Source organism: Nannospalax galili, unplaced genomic scaffold (assembly GCF_000622305.1).
Source record: "Nannospalax galili isolate Female #2095 unplaced genomic scaffold, S.galili_v1.0 scaffold43, whole genome shotgun sequence".
Classification (NCBI taxonomy): domain Eukaryota; kingdom Metazoa; phylum Chordata; class Mammalia; order Rodentia; family Spalacidae; genus Nannospalax; species Nannospalax galili.
The window spans coordinates 4,585,747-4,611,445 of NW_008353342.1; the positions used below are offsets into that span (position 1 = coordinate 4,585,747).

General features: G+C 37.9%; 1 protein-coding gene across 7 annotated transcripts in view; it reads right to left on the reverse strand.

Moving 5' to 3' along the window:
• The window catches only part of Arhgap12 (Rho GTPase activating protein 12), a 143,109-nt gene that overhangs the window by 68,326 nt on the left and 49,084 nt on the right, over positions 1 to 25,699 (reverse strand). For all 7 annotated transcript variants that reach the window (XM_008850544.3, XM_008850543.3, XM_008850542.3 and 4 more), the window contains one exon: positions 6,051 to 6,314. In XM_008850544.3, coding sequence (XP_008848766.1) covers positions 6,051 to 6,314 — 264 coding nt within the window. The remainder of the gene's footprint in view (positions 1 to 6,050; positions 6,315 to 25,699) is intronic.

Here is a 25,699-nt window from a genome sequence, read left to right on the forward strand (position 1 = left end):
GGTGAATGCCACACACAGATGAGCGGCAAGCTGGGAGACTGAGGCATGTACTGGTGCCTCTCAACAAACAAGAAGTACCATAACGCGGCCACTCAATTCTTACTGTAACTTAAACTTACATCCATTCAACTACTTGCTGACTTTTCCTATCACTTCTAAGAAGTTTCTGCAACTCAACCTTACCTGACTCTATCAGATTCTATTATCAACAGGATCTGCCTACAATGGCAGATTCCCAGCATTCCCTTTGGAAGCTCTACATAAAACACATTCTATTTCACAACAATAATATTCAAAAAAAAAAGTTGAAACTAATTTGGAAACTTAGCTATATCTGTATTTAGTTGAGAGTAACAAAACATAAGATTATATAGGAGTACAGTAAACTCTGGAAATGGGGGGGTATTAATTAGTATAATTAGCAAATGAGTCAGGTTTGGTGGTGTACATCTTTAGTCCCAGCACTAGAGAGGCAGAGGTAGATGGATCTTTCTGAGTTCAAGTCCAGTCTGGTCTGTACAGGAAGCTCCAGATTAGCCAGGGCTGCATAATGAGACATTGATGGAAAGGAAAGGGAAAGGGAAAAGGTGAGGGAAGAAACAATAATCAAAATCACTAAATCTTTTTCATGGACATAACAACTTTCAAATTGACAAAGTGTTCATCCATACTTTTCTAATTTTGTGCAAAAAGATGTTTTCGGTCATGAAAAGTAAGTTTCAGTGTCTTGGTATGTTTCATTATATATAAAACCAGGAATAGCTTTAAGGTCTGGTATCAACTACTAATCAACAGTTCTTTAATGGCAGTTAAATGGTAAGCACTTTCAAATGTTAAGTGTTCTACACTAAATAACTCCATTCAGAGGATGTGAACTTCACATTAACTCTGGGGGTCCATTCTGCAGCAAGTGTACCTTGGCAGAATTGAGGGGCTAGCATGCACATTCCATCTACAGAGAACAGTTCTCAAAGCTGTGAAAAAATGCTAGGGAACCAAATTCAGGACCATCAAATCAAGAGTCTAAAAGGACACCTCACAATTCAGATTGTGAGAAAACAGGGCAATCCCTAACCACAATCATTATACAATCCAAATTACTACCAGCTGGGTGGCTGTAAAAACTAAGCTAAAGATTTAGTTTCAAACATTCATGGGACACTGGCTTCCCTAGGCACCTGGCAAAAGGAAGCAACTCCTAAGCCAGTAAAGAATCCTATTTATAAATTTCCAAGAACCAAAACCACAAACTTAAAACACAAATAACACACATTAAAAGACAGGAAACAAAATATATAAAAAAAGAGCAAATTGGCAGAAAAAGAGCATAATCAGACTTTCAGAAGTCTTATACATGGGAATAAACAACAACAACAACAATATATATATATATGACTCAAAACATAGCAAATAAATATATGATTCTTATAGAAAAATTATAAAGGATATTACTTAACAACTGAGAAATACTAATTACAAATCACATATTAAATAATATACTAAGAGTAAATGTCTTAAGTATGATACAGTTTTGCTGGAAAATGTCTTCATAGGAAATAAATCATGTTGTTTTCCTCAAATGGTGTGTTAAAGAAAAGAAAGGAAGGAAGAAATAAAGCAAATGTAAAATGTCAGCAATTGGTAAATCTAGATAAAGGTTATATGGTATAATGGCACTTACTATACTACTATTCTTCTAACTTTTTGTAGGCTTAAGACTTTTCAAAGTTTAAAAAAAAAAAAAAAAAGCAAAGAAAGAAAGTCTCCCAAACAGTAACTTTTTAAAACTCAAAACTCTCAAGTATTGGTTAGACTTCAAATAAAGAGGTAGGTAGATACAAGGAGACAAACAGTGAACAAGGATGAGATGTGGAAATTCTGAGAATAAAACTTAGGCACAAATCAAGAGCACACTACACACCCATCTAATCAAAGTTACAGAATAAGAAGAAAGAGAAAACGGGCAGAGGATACATACAGGTAAGACTCCAAATTCACACCCTGGCAGGAAATAAGAATATTGGTACAGTCTAGATACAAAACAGCCCCAAAGGCTTATATGTGTAGAAGGTTTGGTTCCCAGGTCCTGGTGCTACAGAAAGGATGCTAACTGCATGGATTGGATCTACCCATAAACGAGCTAATTGCCAAATAAGCTTTTAGGAGGTAGGCCTGGTTTGAGTAAGTAGGTTACAGAAGTATGCTTCTGAAGGGTATATATTGTCCCTGGCTCCTTGCTGTCTCTACACACAGATATACCACCACCTCTATCCCCTGGCAGCTGCCATGAGATGAGCAGCTTTCCCCAGCCATGTCCTTCCACTATGATGCTCTCTCTCTAAGAAACAGCCCAGAAATAATGGACCCAAGTGATCACAGACCAGAACCTTTAAAACCATAAGCCAAACCTTTATTCCTTTAATTTGGTTTCCTACAATATTTTGTCACTGTAAAAGGCTAGTTAACAAATAACTTTATCTATATACCATGTTGCAGATACAAGACTTTATGACATACCAGCAAGAAAAAACAAACTACTCCTAAAGAAAAGAATTAAATGACAGTTGAGTTTTCAGCATCAACAATGGAAGCCAGAAAACATGAGAATAAAGTCTTAAATGAATTAGAAAAAAATCAAGTTAACAGCCAACTTGGAATATTAAAGTAGTCTTCACAAATAAAAGCAATCCAACACTATGTTCAATGAACATATGCCAATAAAAAATTTACAGCTTTTCACCAACATGGTGCTGAAAGCGAGGGAAGTTCCTGCCCCTCCCAAAGCTGAAGCCAAAGCGAAGGCATTGAAAGCCAAGAAGGCAGTGTTGAAAGGTGTTCACGGCCACAAAAAGATCGCATGTCACCTGGCTCCGGAGGCAGCCCAAATACCCTTGCAAGAGTGCCCCCAGGAAACAAGCTTGACCACTACGCCATCATCAAGTTCCCCCTGACCACTGAGTCAGCCATGAAGAAGACAGAAGACAACAACACACCTGTGCTCATTGTGGATGTCAAGGCCAACAAGCACCAGATCAAACAGGCTGTGAAGAAACTCTACTACATTGATGTGGCCAAGGTCAATACCTTGATCAGACTTGATGGACAGAAGAAGGCATATGTTCATCTGGGTCCTGATTATGATGCTTTAGATATTGCCAACAAAATTGGAATCATCTCAGCAGTCCAGTAGTTTAATTCTAAATACAGATTTTTTTCACCATAAAAAATAAATTAAGCCGGGTCCATGGTGGCGCACGCCTTTAATCCTAGCACTTGGGAGGCAAAGGTAGGTGGATCTCTGTGAGTTCAAGGCCAGCCTGGTCTACATAGTGAGTTCTAGGAGAGCTGGGGCTACAGGGAAATCCTGTCTCAAAAAAACCAAAAAAAAAAAAAAAAGAAAAGAAAGGAAAAGAAAAAAGAAAAGAAATTAACTACAAAAAAATAAAAAGCAAAACACATTTCCAAACAAAAACAAAGATTCTATGATTAAGAAAAGCTCATGACGGAATTTAAAGACATGTATTTAAGGCATCAGAAAATGTGAGAAAAAGGAAGAAAAATATGAGAGGGAGAAATGGTAAAATCAAGGATTCATCCTAAAGTCATGGTATACAACAAAACAGGAGCTAAAAACTGAAATTAAATGTGTAACAAGAGCATGTAATGGCTGCTGCAAGGCTTTATGGATCCAGAGGAAACTGATAAACATTAGGACTGTGGTAAGGAGACATGATAAAATGTCTGGGGTAACATTTCTCAGCAGTACTGTTGGCCCTAGTAATAGCCTTTCTTTGGAGAGTTGTCACATACCATCAAATCTTCAGCAGTATCTCTGTACTACAGATAGTACTTCCTTCATTGTGATCATCAGTCTCCAAACACTGCCTAATATCCCTGAAAAGCAAATCTGCCCTCAGCTAAGAGCCCCTATTCTTAAGTAACCACTAAATAAGTTTCTAAGGCAAGACAAACCCCCAAGAACAGGGAGAACACAGAAAGAGACAACAATTAGATGAACAAAACACTCAACCATCCACACAGAAGCAGAATCTAAACTGACAGGCTAGTAGAAGTGAGGGCAGATGAAACCCAAGTTTACCCAGCAAAATTTGGAAATGGCTCAGAAACCATCAGCTTTCTTTTCTTCCTGCCCCACCACTAGGCATGTTCTCTGGCAGAACTATGGAGGTTAATCTCTGTGAAGAGAGCAATCAGTAAGATTCTCAGTTGCAAAGCAACAGTCAGGAAGCACATGGGTACCAGAGAGGGAGACTAAGGAAACTGCTGCACCAACACCCTGGAAGTCCTCAGCCTTCTAGGCAGAAGAGCTGAAAATCTTCCTGGAGACCGGTTAGTCCAAATGGAAAGACCTAAAGGGTCTAACACTGGGACTCCCAAACAAGCAACTGACCCAGATTCCCATTCAGGTAAAGTTCAAAATACCTTAGAATTGGGAAAAGAAATTATTCCCAAACTAGAATCCTATATTCAAGCCTATGATCAATTCAACATAAGCAGAATAAGACATCCTCCTCCTCCCTCCCTCCCTCCCTTTCTTCTTCCCTCCCTCCATCCCTTCTCTCTCTCTTATTTTTACCTCCCACAGGCAACCTTTCTCAAGAAGTGCTAAAAAAAATGTGTTCCAAAAACTTTAGAAATACCTATTTTTACACAGTATGTGCAGACAAATCACTTTTATTTATTTACAGAAATAGAAAGTTAAGAAACATGTTGAAAGTTACTGTGTGTAATTAACTTAGTTTTCTATTATTCTATAATTTAACCTCGTCCTTGATCCTACAAATTATAAAGTTTTAGTTTACTACTGATTCACAGAACTGTTTGAATTATAGCTCTAAAAAGATTTGAAAACAGACACAGTTTCCTAACTTTATTATAGTTGAGCATATTTCTGCTAGGCTTTTGCTTTTTTTTGCTCTCATTCTTGAAAATAAAAGTACAAGTTACCATCAAACCAAAGTCATGTGTAGCAAACTGAAAAACAGGGCAAGGGGAATTATTGGCTACAAAAAGCTTTTAGAATCTGCTAAATGAAGAACATGTCACCTGATTTCTCAAATCTTATCCTCCTGGAGCTCCACATTTATTTGTAGAAGCTAGATGCTTCCTGTAAGGACAGAGTGCCCCTTTTGGGTACAGGGGCTCCTGTCAATGACAGGATTTCAAGGCATTCCACCAATTCTACCCACCTTCCACCTGCACATCTAAACAATCCCAAGACACCTCCGTCAGACCATGAAAATGAGTGTTTCTCAAAATGTAATTAGTGAGTTCTCTGTCACACCCTGTACCCTGTAGGAGGTTTGGAGGAAGATGAAATGGGGGGTGGGGGGAGACGACAACTCATAGGAGAACATAATTGGTTTAAGAGTTTGAGAGTGAATTGTCCTTACATTTACAGACTAATCTAACTACAGCAGGAAATTATCATTACTTTCCTTAAACAGATATAAAAAATAATCTTGCACTCCTGATTGACAGAAAACACAAAGGAGTTTGATGGCCACAGAAAACAGAGAAAAGGAGAAAGGAATCTGTTTTAATCAGTTAAATAATGTGGTTTCTATTTATTTGATTAAGTCACATCATGGATCTTTTAATTTATGCAAATAAGTTAGTTTTTCTTGGGGTGGGGGTGGGACGGGACAGGCTGGACTCAAACTTGCTATGTAACCAGGGCTGGCCCTCAAGTCCTGATCCTCCTGCCTTAGCCTACTGCTTTAATTACAAGTGTACGCAACCACATTTGGTTAAGTTAGTGTCTTCTAATACAATAATGGGAAGCACTGGCAGTGAACAATTTTAATCCAGCTCTGGAATCAGTAAGCAGACTTAAAGGTTAGTGTTTGTACACTGGAAAGTAGGAGGTAACTAGCATTGTTATATAAGAAAGCTTGGAAAGGTATTTAATATCTTTAAAATTCAAGTGCCTTACTGTGATGATACCAAGAAACAAAGCTGTCTTTTGTTTCTGAATCATGAAAGGGGAAACAGGGAAACGCACTGGTTGATTCCTAAATTATTCATACCTCTTGTTCTCCTGGACTCTGGAAATCCCCTTTGCTTATGCTGGCATCCCGAGTCGATCGGGGTGGTTTCCAGGTTCTCTCCTGGGTTCCTCGGTTATAGTAGTAAAAACGTCCTGAACTGTCTTTATGAGTTTCCCATTCTCCATTAATTTGAATTGCTGGGCTCCCAGGAAGAGGAGGGAGAGCAGATTGCGATATTTTCAGTTCTTGTAGGTTAGCATAGACAGGAGAATCTGGCCTTCCTTGATTTGGAGGTGTAGTTGCCTGTGAAACAAAATTTAAATTTCATGTTGACAATGGCAAAATGTTTGAAAATTGAAACGAGATTAAAGAGGATGTTTACAAATAAACATACTAATCCATTTACAAACCTATGGGGGAAAATATCAAAAGCTTAGGGTGTGGCTGAGGGTGTAGCTCTACAGCACACCACTTGCCCAGTATGCTCAAGGCCTAGGGTCTAAATTGCAGGAATTGCAAAATCAATAAGCTAGTAAGTTAAACATATATTTTTAACTAATCAGTTTTTGTTTGCATTTGTATGAGGGTTTTGTCTGAATGTATGCAAGTGCACCAATCATATGCAAGCCCACAGAGGCCAGAAGAGAGCATCAGATCCTCTAGAACTGGATAGATGGTTGTTAGCTGTAATATGGGTGCTGGGAACTAAACCCAGGTCCCTCTGCCAAGAGCAGCCAGTGCCTTTAATCACTGAGCAAACTCTCCAGTCCTTACAAAGTATTTTTAAAAATATAAAAATTGGGGGCTGGAGGGATGGCTCAGCAGTTAAGAACACTGGTTGTTCTTGCAGAAGACCCGGGTTCGAATCCCAGCACCCATATGGCAGCTAACAACTGTCTGTAACTCCAGTTCCAGGGGACCCGACAGCCTCTTCTGCCCTCTGCGGGCATTGCACAACAGGGGTGCACTTACCTACATGCAGGCATAACACTCATACACATAAAATAAAAAATGGTGGAAGAAGAGAACCAACTCCTGTAAGTTATCCTGTGATCCCCCCCTCAAATAATTAAAGTTAAAAACCATCTTTTTTGGAGGGAGTTCTTTTTGAGACAGGGTCTCTCTCTCTCCCCAGCTGACCTGGAACTCATTATGTAGACCACACTGGCCTTGATCTTGCAGAGATCCACCTGCCTTTGCCTCTTGCGTGCTGGGATTAAAGGCATGTGCCACCATGCCCAGCTGAGAAAGGTTTTTTTTTTTTTAATTTTATTATTTTTATTTTATGTGTATGTGTCTATTGCCTGCACCTGTGTTGTGCAATGCCTGCAGAGGTTAGAAGAGGCTGTCAGATCCCCTGAGACTGGAGTTACAGACAGTTGTTAGCTGCCATGTGGGTGCTGGGATTTGAACTTGGGTCTTCTGCAAGAACAACCAGTGTTCTAAACTGCTGAGCCATCTCTCCGGCCTGACAAAGTATTTTTAAAGGAAAAATTTAAATGGACACGTATATTTTTTCTATATATATGAAAATATATATAAAAGTAATTGTGTGTTTTAATAATCATAGCCAGATTGAGGTACCTGAAAACAGAATCCAAGTGTGCCTGACAGTTTTCCTCCCCTTGAAACAACATTCAACTGAGAGTTGTGAGCTCTAAGATGTGACACTAGAAAATGGTGTAACATTGTGTAAGACCACTTCACCTATCCAAAAGTGAAATATTTACTTTATAAAGGAAAAAAACTGCACTAAGTCACCAAGGTCTTCTTTGGCTCTAAAATTACAGGATTTTAAACAATTTTTGAAGAAGATTAAGTTTTACCAGAGCAGAATCCATGTTGCATGTGTGCCGCTGCCCATGGAGGCCAGAAAAAGGCATCAGATACCCTAGAGCTGGAGTTATGGTGGGCTGCAAGCTACCCGAAGACACAGGTGCTCAGAATGGAGGAGCTGCGTCTCCAGCCCCAGGCAATTTTTTAAAACATAAAAAGACTTACACTTGAATAGCTCTGAATTTATTCAGAAAACTGCCCCCCAAAAATGTCATAGTCTAGACTCTAATATTAAATCAGGAATAAAAAGAATACAATAATAATGTATAAGCTAAGAGGATACTAGCTTCTATTCCTTCTTGGTAATAATATTCCTATAGCCACAAGACAATCATTTAATCTCGATCTAATTTCTTAACAATGGAAAAATAAGAATCAGCAGTAACTCGCTGATTTACATGTTTAATCCTAACCTACAGTGATGTTTTATTTTTAAAAGACTTGACAGGTATTGGTGAACAGTAGAGTATTCCATATACTTTGGACAAGGACACTGTAAATTGTACTCTTACACAGAATTCCCTTGTTGAAAAGGAAAAAAAACAACCTCATATTTGACAACCATTTTTATCATATACGCTTATTTCTTTTGCAGGTTTTTCAACCTTAGCATCACTAACATTTTGACATAGACAATTCTTTCTTGTGTTCTGTGGGAGGCTCACACATGCCCTTTGCCTCTGCACACTAGAAGACAGTACACACCTGTCTCCATTGTGAGAAATCAGACTTGCTAGACATTGGCAGATGTTCTCTGGAGACAAAATTGCCCCTGATAGCCACTGCTTTACTATAGGAATCCTAGAGTTATGGTCAGATACTCAGTTTCCAAAATTTAATGAATGCTTACAAATATTGAATCTTAACTTTATTCTGTTGATATGATATTTTGTTTACTGGTTTGCATATGTTAAATTATCCTCTCATCTCTGGAATGAAACCAACATGCTCTATGATCTTTCTGATGTGCTGCTGAATTCAATTTTTTTCATTATACTAAGCGAAATAGGTTGAGCACAGAAAGGCGAGTTAAGTATCATATGGACTCTCTCAGATGTGGAGACTTGAAAAAGAAATTCAACCTGACAGCAGAACAATGATCACTAGGGAGGGAATGGACATGGTCAGTGAACGTGTGAAAATACCACACTGCATCTCATTAATGTCTACAATTAATATACATGAAATAAATTTTTAAAATACTGAATGTTAAAGGGGAATGTGAATGCAAATGGAACCAGTTTTATTGAAATTAAAGTATTTCAACTTCTAAAACAGTATTTGCATATATTTTAATGAATCTAAATAACAGAATAAACCTTTTAAAAAAACAGTAAAACTAACCCAAAACATGAATACATGGTTGTAACGATGTTTACCTTTGGTCTTTTATACATGATATTTAATGCAGGCACTACATCTGATGGTGTAAATAAGATTGCTTTCTTAAAAATGCTAGCTTCAAATTTAAGGCTACCACTCAAGACAGCATCTTCCTATGGGGGGAAAAAAATCTATCCATGGAGACAGGCATACTTTTATTTCTCTTATAGACTAATTTCATGTCCTGATTAAGTAGCTATAACAATGTTTTCTGAAAAAAACAAATTGTTAGGATAAGCAATTTGGTAGTAAATTATCAAAGGAACTCAGTGTTCCTGATTTTTTATTAGAATTTAAGGAAAGCAAGATGTCAACAACCATTTTAAAAGTTATGGGTAAATCCTACAAAAACTTTTTAAAAAACTAATTCCAGTTGGGTGTAGTGATATACATCTTTACTTTCGGCATTTAGGAGGCAAAGGCAGGCAGATCTCTGAATCCCAGGCCAGCCTGGTCTACACAGCAAGTTCCAGGCTGGTCAGGGCTATATAGTGAGACCCTATCTCAAACAGGGAGGGGAGGGGAAGGGAGGGGAGGGGAGAAAGGCAGGGGAGGAAGGGCGGGGAGGGAAGGGAGGAAGGGAGGAAAATGAACTAATTCCTCGTGTTTAAAAATGTTCAAATTTGAATATTTGTTCCAACTGAAAAGTTCCCAAAGTCTATAAAGCTAGCATAACTTTGAAACGAAAGCAGAAAATAATTAAAAGAACACTATATACACAGCACATAAATATAGGTTAAAACATCTGAAATAAGACACAGTATCAAATCCAACATTACATTAAATAAATCAGGAAAACACAGCGATATTAAGAAAGTCTGTCTTTGGAAAATCTTACATGTTAATTCTTTAGATTAACAGAACAAAATCACCTCCATAGAAACCAAGAAAACACCTGACAGAACTCAACGCAAAAGCTCTTAGCAAGTTAGCAATAAGTGGTGCTGCTTTAATTTGACTTTTAAAAATTACTAGTATTATCATCAAAGCTTAAGACAGATAGTTTCACTTAAGAAAAGAATAATCATACCAGGATGTTAACTATACCTGCTTCTACTCTACACTGAGTAGAGTCTGAACAGTGTACTAAGATATGAAAATGAACTGAGCAGCATTTAAATACACAGAAGAAAAAAACTGAAACCATCAGTACTTAAATTACCCAGACAAGAGTTTAATGATCTGATCAGATATATGATCACCTAATAATTTTCCATTCAATAATAGTGAAAAATTAAAAACATAACTGGAAAAAAATCCCATTCACAGTAGGAAAAGAAGTGTCACGTACTTACAAACAAATCTTAAAAGAAATTACAAAAACAAAAGAGAATACTTATAAAACTTTCCTCCAGGGCCTGGGCTCAAGGAACCACAAAACCTTGAATTCATTCCTCAGCACCACAAAAACTTAAATAGATATCTGCTCCTAAATACAAAAACTCAATTTATAAACACGTAATCTTGTACAAATTAAACACAGATTCTAAGCTAGGCATGGTGGCGCATGCCTGTAGTCCCAGCACTTGGGAGGCAGAGGCAGGCAGATCTCTGTGAGTTCAAGGCCAGCCTGGTCTACATAGTGAGTTCCAGGACAGCTGGGGCTACAGGGAGAGGCTGTCTCAAAAAAAGACAAAAAAATAAACAAACAAAAAGTACAGATTCTATAAATTAAATGCAATATTCAGGGTGTAGTATGGTGAGTACATTAGTAAACAACAGTAAAATGCATTGAATTAGCAAACTAACAATTATACATAAACACAAATTTCCAGATAAAAGCAAAACTAAGATCTTGGAACTGGTTGGATGTGATAGAGAGCAAACTAGGAAAGTATCTACATTTGTAGTTTAGGAAGTGGGATGGACAGCTGCACTCTTAGTGAATGAAACTATCTCCAAATGAACTGAGTGCCGCGTTCTTGACTAGGCATTTAGGTTACAAATACCACAAAATTTTATCTTTTAGGATCTCAGAATATAGTATAGGAAAGTGAAACTCACTCATCATTTGAGTGAATAATAGTGTTGGGGCTACAGAGAACAAATACTTATGAAAACAAAAAGGAAGGGACCTGGGGCTGGAGCGATGGCTCAGCAGTTAAGAGCACTGACTGCTCTTGCAGAAGGCCCGGGTTTGATTCTCAGCACCCATATGGTGGCTACAAACCGTCCTTAACTCCAGTTCCAGGGGAATCCAAAGCCCTCTTCTGATCTCCGAGGTATGCACGATACAGGTGCACTCACATACGTGCAGGAAATATACTCATACACAAAATAAAAATAATAAAATGAAAAAATAATTTTTAAAAAAAGGAAGGGATCTGAAAACAAGCAGGCCTTTGGAAATGAATAAAAGGGGGCTAGGAGACAGTAGGACACAAGTTAGGAAACAGCATGGTATGAGTCAAAGAACTACTAACTCACAAAGTATAAGATCTAAGGAGAATCAAGTAACAGAGCAAAGAGAATCTGTGTGCTGTTAAAATGACTTCACTAGCAGTAGAACTCAAGAGTACTTGCTTAGCATGCACACATCTGTGAGTTCAATTCCCAGCACTACTCCCTGGGAGGAAAAAGGAAGAAAAATCTCCATAGACATCATCCATGTAGTATTAAGGAATTACTAAGACTTTAAGCCAGAAAGAACATTCTGAAATATTATAGCACTAAGAGAGACACAGCTGGGCTTGGGATGTAGCTCAATGGGTACAGTGTTTGCCTAGCATGCATGATGCCCTGGGTTCCAACCCCAGCATAGTATAAAACTGATGTGTTTGGAGCATGTCTGTAATCCCAGCACCCAAAATATGGAGGTAGGAGAATCAAGAGTTCAAGCTCGCCCTTAGCTATATACATAACAAGTTCAAATTCAGCCTGGACTACATGAGGGGGCGGGCGGGGGTGGGGGGAGACGGACGCATAACTAGCAGATCAATTGGAAGATGGATACGACAATACAAACAGAAGATGAGAGCTGAATTAAGATGAAAGGAATGGGGGCTGAGAGATGGCTCAGCGGCTAACAACTGTCTGTAATTCCAGCTCCAGAGGATCCAATGCCCTCTTCTGACCTCCAAGGGCATTGCATCACACGGATGTACCCACCTACATGCAGGCAATATACCCATACACATGAAATAAAAGTAATAAATGTTTTTTAAAATGAAAAAAGTTTAAAACAAAAGATGAAAGGAATGGAGAAGCAGGATTAGAGTCCCAGAAATAACTCGGTTAAGTGATCGTGCACGACTTTACATTTATGTGTAATATAGTTTGTTTTGCTTTTAAATTGCAGATTAATGTCACAAAGAACAGTATACAAGAGAAGGAAAAAGAGAAGTCTTATTTTGATTCCACTAGACTGGTAACCTTACAAAAATCCAAGTAGAAATGCTCAGACAGCTGGATATATCAACTGGGAGCTCAGTTAAAATTAGGGCTAAAAATATAAATGTAAAAGACATTGGCATACAGGTTAGAAAGTTAAGAAAATGTATAGAATAAGGAGGAAAAAGAGAACAGAATTAGACAATAGGAAAGGTGAGCTAGAATATCCAAGTTCAAAGCACATGGCCTAGGTTAGTGACTTCTGCTGCAATCAATGAAACGTACAAAGAAGGTGATCTAGTAGGGGCTGGAGAAATGACTCAGCGGTTAAGAGCACTAACTGCTCTTGCAGACTACTGGGATTCAATTCCCAACACCCACATGGTAGCTAACAAATATCCATAACTCCAGTTTCAGGGGAATCTGATGTCCTCCTCTGCCCTCTGAGGGCACTGCATGACACGGGTGCACTTACATACATGCAGGCAATACACTCATACACATTAAAATAAAATAGTTTTTTAAAAAAAGAAGACAGTGCCAGGCGTGGTGATGCACACCTTTAGTCCCAGCACTTGGGAGGCAGAGGCAGGCGGATCTTTGTGAGTTCAGGGCCAGCCTGGTCTACATAGTGAAAAAAAAAAAAAAAAAAAAAAAGAAGAAGAAGAAGAAGAAGAAGAAGAAGAAGAAGAAGAAGAAGAAGAAGAAGAAGAAAGGAGGGGGAGGAGGGGGAGGAGGGAGAAGGAGGGAGAAGGAGGGAGGAGGGAGGAGGGAGAAGGAGGGAGAAGGAGGGAGGAGGGAGAAGGGAGAAGGAGGGAGAAGGAGGGAGAAGGAGGGAGAAGGAGGGAGAAGGAGAAGAAGAAGAAGAAGAAGAAGAAGAAGAAGAAGAAGAAGAAGAAGAAGAAGAAGAAGAAGGAGGTGACCCAGTGAAGGGAGTGGAAATAGAAGTTCTATCAGAAAACAAGGCTGAACTTGAAAGTCAGGGAGAAGAAATTTTCAAAATGGCGGAGCGCAACAGTACCAAATCCACAGACTTCAACATCCAGGGCTGGAAAGTCACCTGATTCAGCAATTAACTTATTACAGACTTCAACTACCAGCCAGGAGGATCTGGGACTGTGATCGCTGGGAGAAGGAAAGAAGTAAATTCCATCACTCCCAGAACCAGTGACTGACTGGAGAAAGATTCCAGAAATAGGTCTCTAGCAATCACCAAGCGCAGACAGGCCAGACCATTTTAATTTTTTTTAAGATTTATTTTGCTTTTTAAATTATGAGAGAGAGAGAGAGAGAGAGAGAGAGAGAGAGAGAGAGAGTTGCACATGCATGAATGCAGGTTTTGTGGAGGGCAGAAGAGTCTGAACAGAACTCAGAAATTGTGTTAATTCTGGGTCTCTTAACATAAAAGAACTGCATGGATTTATTAACTGCTTAAATTAATGGGAAAATTCAATGGAATTATTAGTTGATCATTCAACTACTGAGAACCCCTGAAATGGTATTAATACTTAGCATAAAGTATCAAACTAGTTCTTTATATGCACACAAAACAAGTATTAGTTACAACTAATACTAAGGAATAATGCAGTCAGTATTTGTCTAGAGTACATAGAGACTGTGTGTGTGTGTGTGTGTGTGTGTGTGTGTGTGTGTGTGTGGATGTGCAGGTGCCATGGCACACATGTGGAGGTCAGGGGACCATTTGTAGGGGTCAGTTTTCTCCTTCCACTATGTGGGTCCTGGGTTGTCAAACTTGGGTTGTCAGGCTTGGTGGAAAGTACCTTTACCCACTGAGCCATCTCATCAGCCCAAACTCTGTATCTTTTAATGAGCACATTAAACACTGAAGAAGATAGGCTACAACAACTGGTTTACAGCTAGTAACTTTAATTAGCAGAATCTTTGTGAGAAACAACTGGGCAGTATATTTCAAGAACTTCTAGAGAGCTGGTGAGATGGCTTAGCAGGTAAAGGCATTTGTTGTGGAAACCTGACAATCTGAGTTCAATACCCGAACCTACATAAAGGTAAGAGAGAACTGACCCCACAAAATTGTCCTCTGACTGCCACATCTGGCCTATGAAACAGGTGCCCACACATCATGAATGCATACACAGTAATAATATTTTTTAAATTAAAATTCTTTTAAAAAGGAATTCTAGAAATATTTTTAGAACACCTAACAAAAGGAAAAACAAAAAATTTTACAGAAAAAAAAGGCTTTCCTAACAAAGATATTCACTGTACTGTTACATAGCAGAATCAAACTAAATAGCTAAAAACACAGAGACGACAATTAGTACTATCTAGCAATACTATAGAAGTATTGAAAAGGCTATGAATAACTGCTTTAAAACATGGTAAGGTATTTTTTATGAGGCTAAGAAAAACAAGGTAAAACTGTACGGCAAAATCCTATCTAAAATGTTAAAAAGTATGAAGAAACAGCAAAACATCAGTTTTTCCACATTTCATTTCCTAATTTTACTATAAGACTTATTACCCTACAGTTTGGTTAGGAATCTGAATCTAAGTAGGGAAAGACCTACCAGTTCACGGACTCCTAAGAACAGCAGTAGTATTAACAGTAAGAATTGGTGTTTCTCCTAAGGGGCAGTCAATGTGGCATTCCTATCAGAATCATTGGAGTATTAAAATTCTCAGGCAATACCACAGAATTATAAATAGTGGTGTGGGTAGACAAGAATCTACATTTTTAAAGTATCCTATTTAATTTTTATGTACACTGTTGTCCAAAAGGTGAATAAAATTCAATCAGCGGACTTAGTCCCCTTGGTCCAATAAACTGTATTATACAAACAAATACTTAAACACAATTTTTCAGTCTATACACCAGATGCCTCTTCCTCCACATATGAATCAAAGAACCAAAAAGTAACAAAAAGTATTTAAAATATATGAATTAAAATAAAAATTAGCATTCTAGCATTTGTATGAAAAATCTTGTTTATACATTGCCACTAACAAAGAAAGATGAACTTTCCATGCTGGGGGGGGGGGGGGAATCAACCTTTAAAAGGAGAACACAGTTAATTGTATATGCTATATCTGTCATTAATTAACAACTGAACTGGGACTAGTATTACTGCACATGACCCAATTTTATACTTTAAAAAAGACTTGGCCTATTCTACTTTATCTTTCCATAGACTAAAATAATCTTCCCAGTATCTACAGGAAGGAAAAGTTTGGGAACCACATGTAAAGGTAACTTTAAACTTATGTTATATCTGAATTTTTATTTTTAATATAGAAAACATTAACATTTGTAATTTTAAACCTTCGGCATTACTTTAAGAGCTCTATTACAATAAACTTCAGAGAATAGCAGAATCCACAATGACTGAGATACACCTCTTGCTTATGAAACAATATGCTACTAAGTATAATCCTGAAATATCTACTTCATTATAAATGTAGAATTATACTGCTGAGTAAATCCCTATGGCCAATAATCATATTAATTTAGATTTGGGGGGGTTAAGAATTAGGTTCCAAAACTCAAAGTTATTTTTTAAGCTCTAATTCATATAGGGAAAAAAAAAACATGTTAGCCAGGCATGGTGGCACACACCTATAATCCCAGTGCCCAGTGCTTGGGAGGCAAAGGCAGGAGGAATGCCTCGGGCAAGTCTGGTTTACATAGTTCCAGAACAGCTAGGACTGCACAGTGAGAACATGTCTCCAAAAAAAAAAAAAAAAGTGTATGTTTATAATTTAGCTGCCTAAACTAGTTTTGACTTAACCATAATTGTTTATTTATGATAACAATGGGCTAGTTAATAGGATAGTAAGGGACAAAAAAGAAAAAAAACAAATTGTTAATCAGCCAATAATGAAAACAGGACTAAATTTTATGTACCAACTAACTCCAAAGAAAAGTTTTTCACTTAAGCCAGCTTTTAGAACAAACTATACTACCATGTTGTAAACAATTTTGAATTATAAACTTACAAATTCTAATGTTTGTATCTTAAGGCACAGCTTCGCTGGTTCCAAGCGCTACAGAGTACACTGTTGTTTGCAATGGTTTACTTCTTTAATATTTAAGCACCAATTACAAGTAAGTCTCACACAGAAACTCTGTGAGGCCCGACAAACGCTTATTTCTAGAGATCCTGTACATCATACTAATGAAGTCATTTCTGTATTATCAACCCCCAGTAACAGCCACAAACTGACAACACTGCAAACATGCCATGACAGAAACCAAAGCCAGAAGTAGTCCCTGTGAAAAGCCCTGGGTGGCAGGGACCAACATTGTAACCATGTTAGTGTCCAGCTGGGAGGCTTATCAAGTGAAAGATTAACAAAAAGGAACAGGAAAAGTCTCCTTCACATCAAGGTCATGGTGCTCCAACCTCATATTTTGTTATGCCCTCACAGGCATCCTCTCCTCCAGCCTTACTGCTCTGTAGCTTACTTGTAAGGGTTTAAGGCACCACTGTAAGCCCAGATTTACTTGTCTGAGGTTCCCTCCAGAACCTGATTACCTCTAACGCAGAAGCACTTGTCTTGCTTATTCCTTCATCTTCTAAGTCTAGTACAGCATCTGGGCAGATAAGCACTCGAAAACTACTTTTCCACAACTAAAGAAGCTGTAAATAAGGAAACAACCATGGAAACCATAGTCTAAAACCGACTCCCTCTTTGGAGCTTTACAGTCTCTGAGGGAAATCTTACCTAATTCCATGGCTTCAGTAAGCCCTACAACTCTTTCTCAAACACTTCTCTCTTCCAGAGCTACAGGTAGTTTGAAAGTCCCACTAGCTTTGACGATGCTCTGCATATACTTCAAACTCATTTTGTACTGTCTCACCTTTCATAAAATACCACCTCATTACATTCATCAATTCAAATAACAATATCATAACCTACCCAAAGTGATTTTGTGGCTCTTTAACAAAGCTTTACAAAATTTGCATTATAATGTGACTTCAATTCTTTCCAACCCTACCCAAAATAACTACCTATTCTAGTCCTTCTTTTCTTGATTGACAACTGCTGGAAGGAGGTATCTACTAACTTTACTTATTTGTATTGGCCAATAATCTTAGTGCCACTAGCTAATCTCTAAAAAATGTACTCCTATTATTACTCATGTGCTTAATTATAAAATTCAAATACCAATGAGAATTTAAAGCTCATAAAGACTCCAGTCCCTTTCTGCCTCACTTTCAGCCTCTCTATAAAGTCTTTGCTTTAAAACCCCTCACTATCCAATTCCACTAGCAGCAATACCATACTATTTTCTCTCATACCTTAAAATCTTTACCTTTGACATGTCTCATTCCCAACAAACCACACGTAAAACTATAGAGCAGGGAATACAGCTCAGTAGTACAGTGCATCCTTAGTGTGGACAAATACCCTGGGGTTAGGTCACCAGTACCGTGAAAAACAAATAAACAAACAATAAAAATCCCTACAAAGCTGTTTCAAATTCTCTGGGAGACTATTTCCAAAAGTAGGATTCATAGGTTTCCTGTGTATTCTAGTTTGCCTTCCACTGCTGTGACAAAACACTCTGACCAATACCAACTTGGGGAGGAAAGGGTTTATTTGACTTATATCTCTCGGGTCACAATTATCAGGGAGCCCAAGCTGGAGTACAGGCCATAGAGAAACGCTGCTTACTGGTTCGCTCTCCTGGACTCTGCTTAGTCTGCTTTCTTATACAGTACAGAACAACCTGCCCAGGGGTGGGGGTGGGGGGCACTGCCCACAGTGGGCTGTGCCCTCCTACATCACTCAAAAATCAAGAAAATACCCCACAGACATGGTCACAGGCCAATTCAATGGAGGCAATTCCCCAGTTGAGCCTCCCTCTACCCAGGTGTGTCAAGTTGACAACTAAAGCTATCTAGCGCACTGTGTATCTGGAGTAGCACTAATAGAAATGTATCAGGAACCAGGCTGTAATGTTAAATTTTTCAGTAGTCACATTAGAAAGGTAAAAGAGGTGAAATAAATTCTAATGTACTTATTTAAACAAATATAGCCAAAATATATTTTCCTTATATATTCAACATAAAAATATACTGAGAGCTTCTTTTAAATTTAAGTCTTCAAGACCCAATGTGTATCTTAAAACATAATTCAATTTAGATCCTAAACGCTCAATGTAATTTATATTCAGGTTCATGAAATTTACAACTGAAAACATCACATATACAAATTAAAATTCTTTAAACTCTTCCAATAAATGAACTAAGTATCAGTTTTTTTTAAATTTCATCTCATAATAAATACAATTAAAAATTGAAAAATTAAAAAAAAAAAAGCTTGGGCCCAGGGAGATGGCTTAGGAGGTAAAACCTCTTGCAGTACAAGTATGATGATCTGAGTTCAGATCCTCACTGAATGCAGTTTGTCCTCTAACCTCCACATGCGTGCTGTGGTACATGCATACCCTCACACAAACATGTATACACATACATTAAAAATGTGAATCTTATTTTCTCCTTTACTTTCCAATCCATGGGAGTATTTCAAGAAATGAAAAGGCAAAGGTGATGGCTACAAGAAAATAGCATTTGCCAATGAAATCTCATTATTAATGTGTGCCCTAGTTTGCTCTTCTGTTGCTATGATAAATACCATTACTACAAGCTAAATATGGGGGAGGAAGGGTAGCTTCCACATCACAGTTCATCATCAAGGAAAGCCAGAATAGGAGTTTGAGGCAGGAACCTGAAGCCGGAACTGAAGCAGAGACCAAAAAGGAACACTGCTTATGAGCTTACTTCTTCCGGCTTGCTTAGCTACCTTTTTAAAACAGTTCAGGCCCACCTGCCCAGATATGGCATGGTACCACCCAGTTATCGGGGCCTTCCTACCTCAATCAATTAGCAATAAAGAAAATGCCTCACAGACATGCTCACAGTCTAGGCCAGTATGATGGAGGGAAATCCCCAACTGGTCCCTTTTCCCAAGTTTGTCTAGGTTTGTGTCAAGTTGACAAAAAAATATGACACTATGTTAAAAGTACTCATCGAGGCATGTTTGTCCTTCTTGGTCAGTAAATCAAACATAATTCTTCAACCAGACCACTGTGCTGAGGTAGCAAGACTTAGCAGCTGTTTTATGCTGATGAAGCAATATACAATGACCTCGTACACTGCCATTCATTATTACAAATCTCCCTCTCAAGGGACTTGAATGGTAACTCTATCATCAGCATTCAGGGAATAACTGTAGTACACTTTGTCCTGAAATTTCTAGGTATTAAAAGTTAATAGTGGGGCCTGGAGAGATGGCTCAGAGATCAAGAGCATTTGCTGCTCTTTCAAGAGACCCAAGCTTGGTAACCACCTCACAATCCACCTGTAACTCAGGCTCCAGGGAATCCAGTGCCCCCTTCTGACTTCTGTGGGCAGCCACACATATACAAACACAAAATAAAAATAACAACAACAAAAAAATCTTTTGTAAAGGTTAATAGTATGATTCCAAGTGGAAAAAAGGCCTCTGTGATTTACTTATTAGAAGTAGACTTCATGTGTAAGTCTAGAGTTAAGGTTGATGACAGTTTCTTAACTTTACAAATTCCTCCTAAACTAATTGATAGTTCATAGCATGTGTTTAAATGGCTAGTGTGCCATTAAGTCCTCTTTTTTCTGATGACAGATTATCTATTTTTGTCTCTTCTATGAGAAGATTCAGAAACAAAAAATGTTCAAGCATACTGCTTAAGAAAAAGAATGTATAGATTGTCACTTTGAGCACAAATAAATAGCTTTTTGAACATACCACATGTATCAATTCATTAACAAGTCTACACAAGAACATTATACACAGTCACCCGTATAATTTATTATGCTAATCCCAAATTGAATACAGGTTTTTTTTTCTGGTGTTTTTTTTTTTGGGGGGGGGGGGGCTTTTTGAGACTGGTAGCCCCAGCTGGCCTGAACTCGCTATGTTGACCAAGATGACTTTGGTCTCATAAGAGATCCACCTGCCTCTGCCTCCTGAGTGCTGGGCCTAAAGGTGTGCACCACCACGCCTGACTATACTTAAGTCTTAAAATAATATTTCCTAAAGCTGTCTTGAAAACTTTGTCTATGACAAAGAAAATAAAAAGATAATTAGCATCATTTATGGTAACTTTATACCAAAACAAGAAGTATTTAAACCTTTAATCCCTTCAACAGAAGATATTAAAAACAGGTATTTGGATACCTATAGTATGAGTTTAGAACAGTATGTATTCACACACACACATGTATGAGAAAGAACCAAAGACCACAGGTAAGCCCAGCAGCTTATGTTCTGAGTCAGATCTATGAATTTGCTTGCTTTATGTTTTATCTGTACTTTTTCTTCTTATTCTCATTTATCGCGCATGTGTGTGTGTGTGTGTGTGTGTGTGTGTGTGTGTGTGTGTGTGTGTGTATGTATGCCGCAGTGAGCATGTGAAGGCCAGAGAACTTTGTGGAGTAGGTTCTCTCCTTCCACCTTCACACAGGTTCCAGGAATTGAACTCAGGTCGCTTGGCTTGCAGGACAAGTCCCTTTACCCACTAAGCCATCACACCAGACCCTTTACGTGTATTTTTTAGTTTATTCTACAAAGAGTATACTCATTCTGAAATGAGATTAAAAAGAAAACGAAATCATTTGTGAAAAAGATAATCAGTATTAAATCCATATGACAATTCTGGGATCTTTATGAAGTTCTATGGCTAAGTTAAAGGTATGAAACACGGAGCTCAAGACTTCCAGTTTCCTCAGAAAATCTAGAGTAGCTAAAGAAGGGCTTGTTCAAGAGAATAGCTATTTTGGTTTCCTTCTAATGCAGGTACATAGTCAATTTAAAACTATATCTCACAATGAGGCACAGTAACAATTCAGTTCCCACTGGCGAATTCTCCAAACTGCCAATGGATGAGATGGTAGAGGAAGAAAAGAGGGTTGGTGAGGTGGAAAACTGTTCCACAATGACAGGTCAAAAGCCTAATGTCTCTGACAGAGCAGGTCGTTGTCATCCTAAAATTCCACGAACTGAAGCTTGTCTAGACACAAACCCCATAGAGGCACTCTCTTTAAGTTGTGGAATAACAGAGCATAAAATGTATAATTTAACCATTTTTAAGTGATTTAGTAGCATTAAGGGTAGTCATTCTTTTGTATAATTGTTACCACCATCTATTCCAGAATTTTATTCATCTTTCAAAACTTAAACTCTATGCCCACTATGATAGTGTAACTGGAAGATAAGTTTCTGGGCATGACTGTGAGGGATTACCTTGATTGAGTTAACTGAAGTGGAAAGACTACCTTTATGTTTAAGAAAGTGGTTCCCACAGGAAGGATCAAGGCTGTTTATCAGTTTCCAGTTTTCACACTCTGCTTCAGTGAGGACACTCATATAAAAATGACATGCATAGCAATAATGCAGAGCAAGTAACCATGAGAAGCAATTCCACTTGTGTGTGTGTGTGTGTGTGTGTGTGTGTGTGTGTGTGTGTGTGTAAATTATCAGAGGACATCTACCAATTCCCACTTTGTCTTTAAACTTTCAGCTAAAAGTTACAAGATCACATTCCTTCCTGAGTGTATCTAAAGAGCAACTAACAAGTTATTGCAACTTAATTAAAAGAGTTTCTCATTAAAGAAAGATCAACAGGGCCGGAGAGATGGCACAGCAGTTAAGAGCACTGGCTGCTGTTGCAGAGGACCCAGGTTCGATTCCCAGCACCCACATGACGACTAACAACCATCCTAACTTGTTCCAGGGGATCCAATGCCCTCTTCTGAGCTCTGAGGGCATTGCACAACACAGGTGTACTTACACACACGCAGGCAACACACTCAACACATAAAATAAAAAAAATTTTTTAAAGATATAGCAACAAAGCTTTACAGAAGAAAAACTGAAACAGGGTTTTTCTACACCAACAGCAATCTCTATCCCTTATGTGTACACCTCTGGAATGTTCAGTAATATCAATCACACTGCATGGGTACCTAAGAATGCTTTTCAAAGCAAACATTCAAAATACATTATCTTCATTTCTTACTTATATAGATGTGCATGTGCCAGCACCAGTGTGTGAGCATGCACATGTGAGTATGCGTACCACACACATATGAATATGCATACATGTGTTTGGGTACCTGCAAAGCAGGCAGATGATTGTGGGCTGCTCAATGTGGGTGCTGGGAACCAAACTGCATTCTTCTGCAAGAGCATCAGATGCTTTTAACAGTCTCTCCAGCCCCATAAACATTCAAAATAAATGAAGGAAAATATGACATGCTTAAGGAAGCTATCTAAATAATAATAATTTTGAGAGTGGGTCTCATTCTATAGCCCTAGCTGGCTTGGAACTCATTATTAGACCAGGCTAGCCTCAAATTCACCAGAGATACCCCAGCCTCAGCCTCTTGACTGCTGGGAATAAAGGCATGGGCAACCATACCAACCAATTAACAAATTTAAAACTACAATTCATGACCAGAAAAAAAAATGCATTATGTTGCCCAGAATGTTCTGCTCTTCTTTAAGTTATGAAATATGGACAACAAAAGGCAAAAATAATCTTAGATAAGATGGAGAATTAACGAGGAAAAAAATCAGAAATCCATCACTCAGGTGCAGCTCTCAATGTCTTAAATAAAGCAATAATTACAGTCCTAGATGAACTTTATACAGAACTATCAACTTTCATTTTCCCTTTTAGAATTTCATAAACTCCTAAAGCTCCTTTAATAAATAAAATTTCAGTTGTCAGCTCATGAACTTCTTGAGTTATCACTTACTGGCAGTATCTGTAGTTCAGAAGTATCAAGGTACTATCTGGGTAATAGGGATTCTGCAGTTTTGGATCTGGTATTTTATTGTTTTAAACTTTCTAAAATGGGAAAATTACATACACATACACACACACACACACACACACACACACACACACACACGTGCTTCTATGGTATTTCCTAACAGTAAGGAATAAGCAAATGGTGGCACCCTGCTGTCTGTTAGGATGATGAAATTTTCCTCATTACTATAGCTGCTTTCATGCTACACTGACAGAATAACATCCTCTTCTACCACCTATAACCTCAAAAAGCCTAGATAGAAAATGCAGTCTTTATTAGTGCAAAAACAATTTAGCTAAACTGTCACCTTTATATTCCCAGTGAGTTTCAACTGACTTTTAAATTACACCTAAGTTTTAATATTCATTTAGAGAACAGCAAGATTGTTGTCTAACTTTGGAAAAAGTCACAAAGAACTTGAGTGGTTTTCTTTAAAAGCAGAAATTTTTTACTTCAAAAAACAAATCTATGTAACAGTGACTCTGCAATTTGGCATGGCTCAAGAGACACAAAAACCAGATGCAGAACTTCTAGCTTTAGTAACGTTTATGTTAGTAAGTTTATTCAATTTGCCCTTCCCTGATGTTTTTCTTTGCTTCAAATCTTCTATCGTCCTCGTCAATGCCTCATCCTACTGAACTTACACCTTGTCAAATCACTGAATATACTCACACTTGGCTCTATTTTTTTAAGTCAATACAGACTAACAGGCTGACACTTGATAGCCAGTTTTAAAGTTAGATAAATCCAATTATCGCTGCCCACACTATCTGAGTCCCACTGGAATATCCTATACAGTTCCTTGATGGCTGTACTCAAGACTCCTACAAGGTTCCTGGCAATTCTTTGCTGGTACCTTTAATAACCCCTAGGGGTCAGGAATGTCTAGTTAAAAACAAAATAAAAACAAAACTTTTTTCTTATAAAAGATAATGAAAGCAAAAGAAATAATATGCCAGCCTAACTAGGTATTTAACATGTATTCACAAGATAGCTTCTCTTAAAAAGTATGCTCTTCCCAGGCTTAGTGGCATGCATCTGTAATCCCCGCACTAGGAGGCACAGACAGGAACACAATTAGGAGGCCAGTCAGTGCTACTCAGTGAGAACATCTCAAAAGAACAGAACAAAAATTAATGTTCAATGATTAGAAAAGGTTAATAATTATAAGCTATAAACAGTAAAACATGCCACAATAAAAAAAAATCTTTGGACATTCATTATAGACTACACTGGAAAAACGAGAGGGATTTGATCTAGGAAAGAAAAAAACAATACTTCTGCTTAAGTATGTATGCATTTGGAGAGGAACAATAAACACTTATACTCCTTAAGTCCAAGTCTTTAGATTTTCCCCAGTGGCTTTTTATTTCTTCATTCATTCATTCATTCATTCATTCACATCACTCACTCATTCGGGAAACTTTCATTACATCTCTGCCTGAATTTAAGAAAAAAGTAACAAACTCAAGGCCTATCTTTGAGAAACTTTGCAACTTGGGATACAGGAAATTGGGCTCAAAGCAGCCAAGAGATTCCCAAACTTTGCCTTGTATCCTTCTAAGTGAAAACTATATTATTTCCATAGGAATAGAAACTGACAAAGAGCTTGTCATCAAATATAACAATGCAATGAGTAATACGTTAAAAACTAATAAACACAGTCTGGGATGGAGGCACATGCCTGTAATCCCAGCTACTTGGGCAGCTGAGGCAGGATAATTTCAAGTTGAAGGCCAACCCTGGCAACTCAGCAAAACTCTACCACAAAATTTTTAAAAAGTAGGGCTGGAGGTATAGCTCCTGGGTTCAATTCTCAGTATTGGAAAATTAATAAATGTATTCTAAATCACAAACTACACATATTAAAAACTTTTAAAATGTTTAGCAGTTAGAAGGTCTCTTTTGAAGTATCTTAAACAGAAATCCACAGTCTTGTATTTTTCTTTTCAATGAAAAAGAAAAGAAAAATTCGAAGAAAATTTCTAGTCAGACCAGGAACAACAGAGAACAGTATTTATTGAACATTTACTCTGAGGTTATTTGACTTACTTATCTTGTCAACTGTCTCAGAATCCAAGAGTGTTTTCCTCTCCTTGAGGAAGTTACAAAACCAAGATTCAAAACCGTGTCTATTTGATTCCAAAGTCCAAGGTCTTAGTCACTATCTACACTGCACCTGCCAAGAGGAACTATTAGAAATCATTTTTCTTTTTTGAAACAAAGTCTCACTACTTAGTCGTAGCTAGCCTAGAACTCTATGTAAACCAGTCTGGCCTTGAACTCAAAGAGATA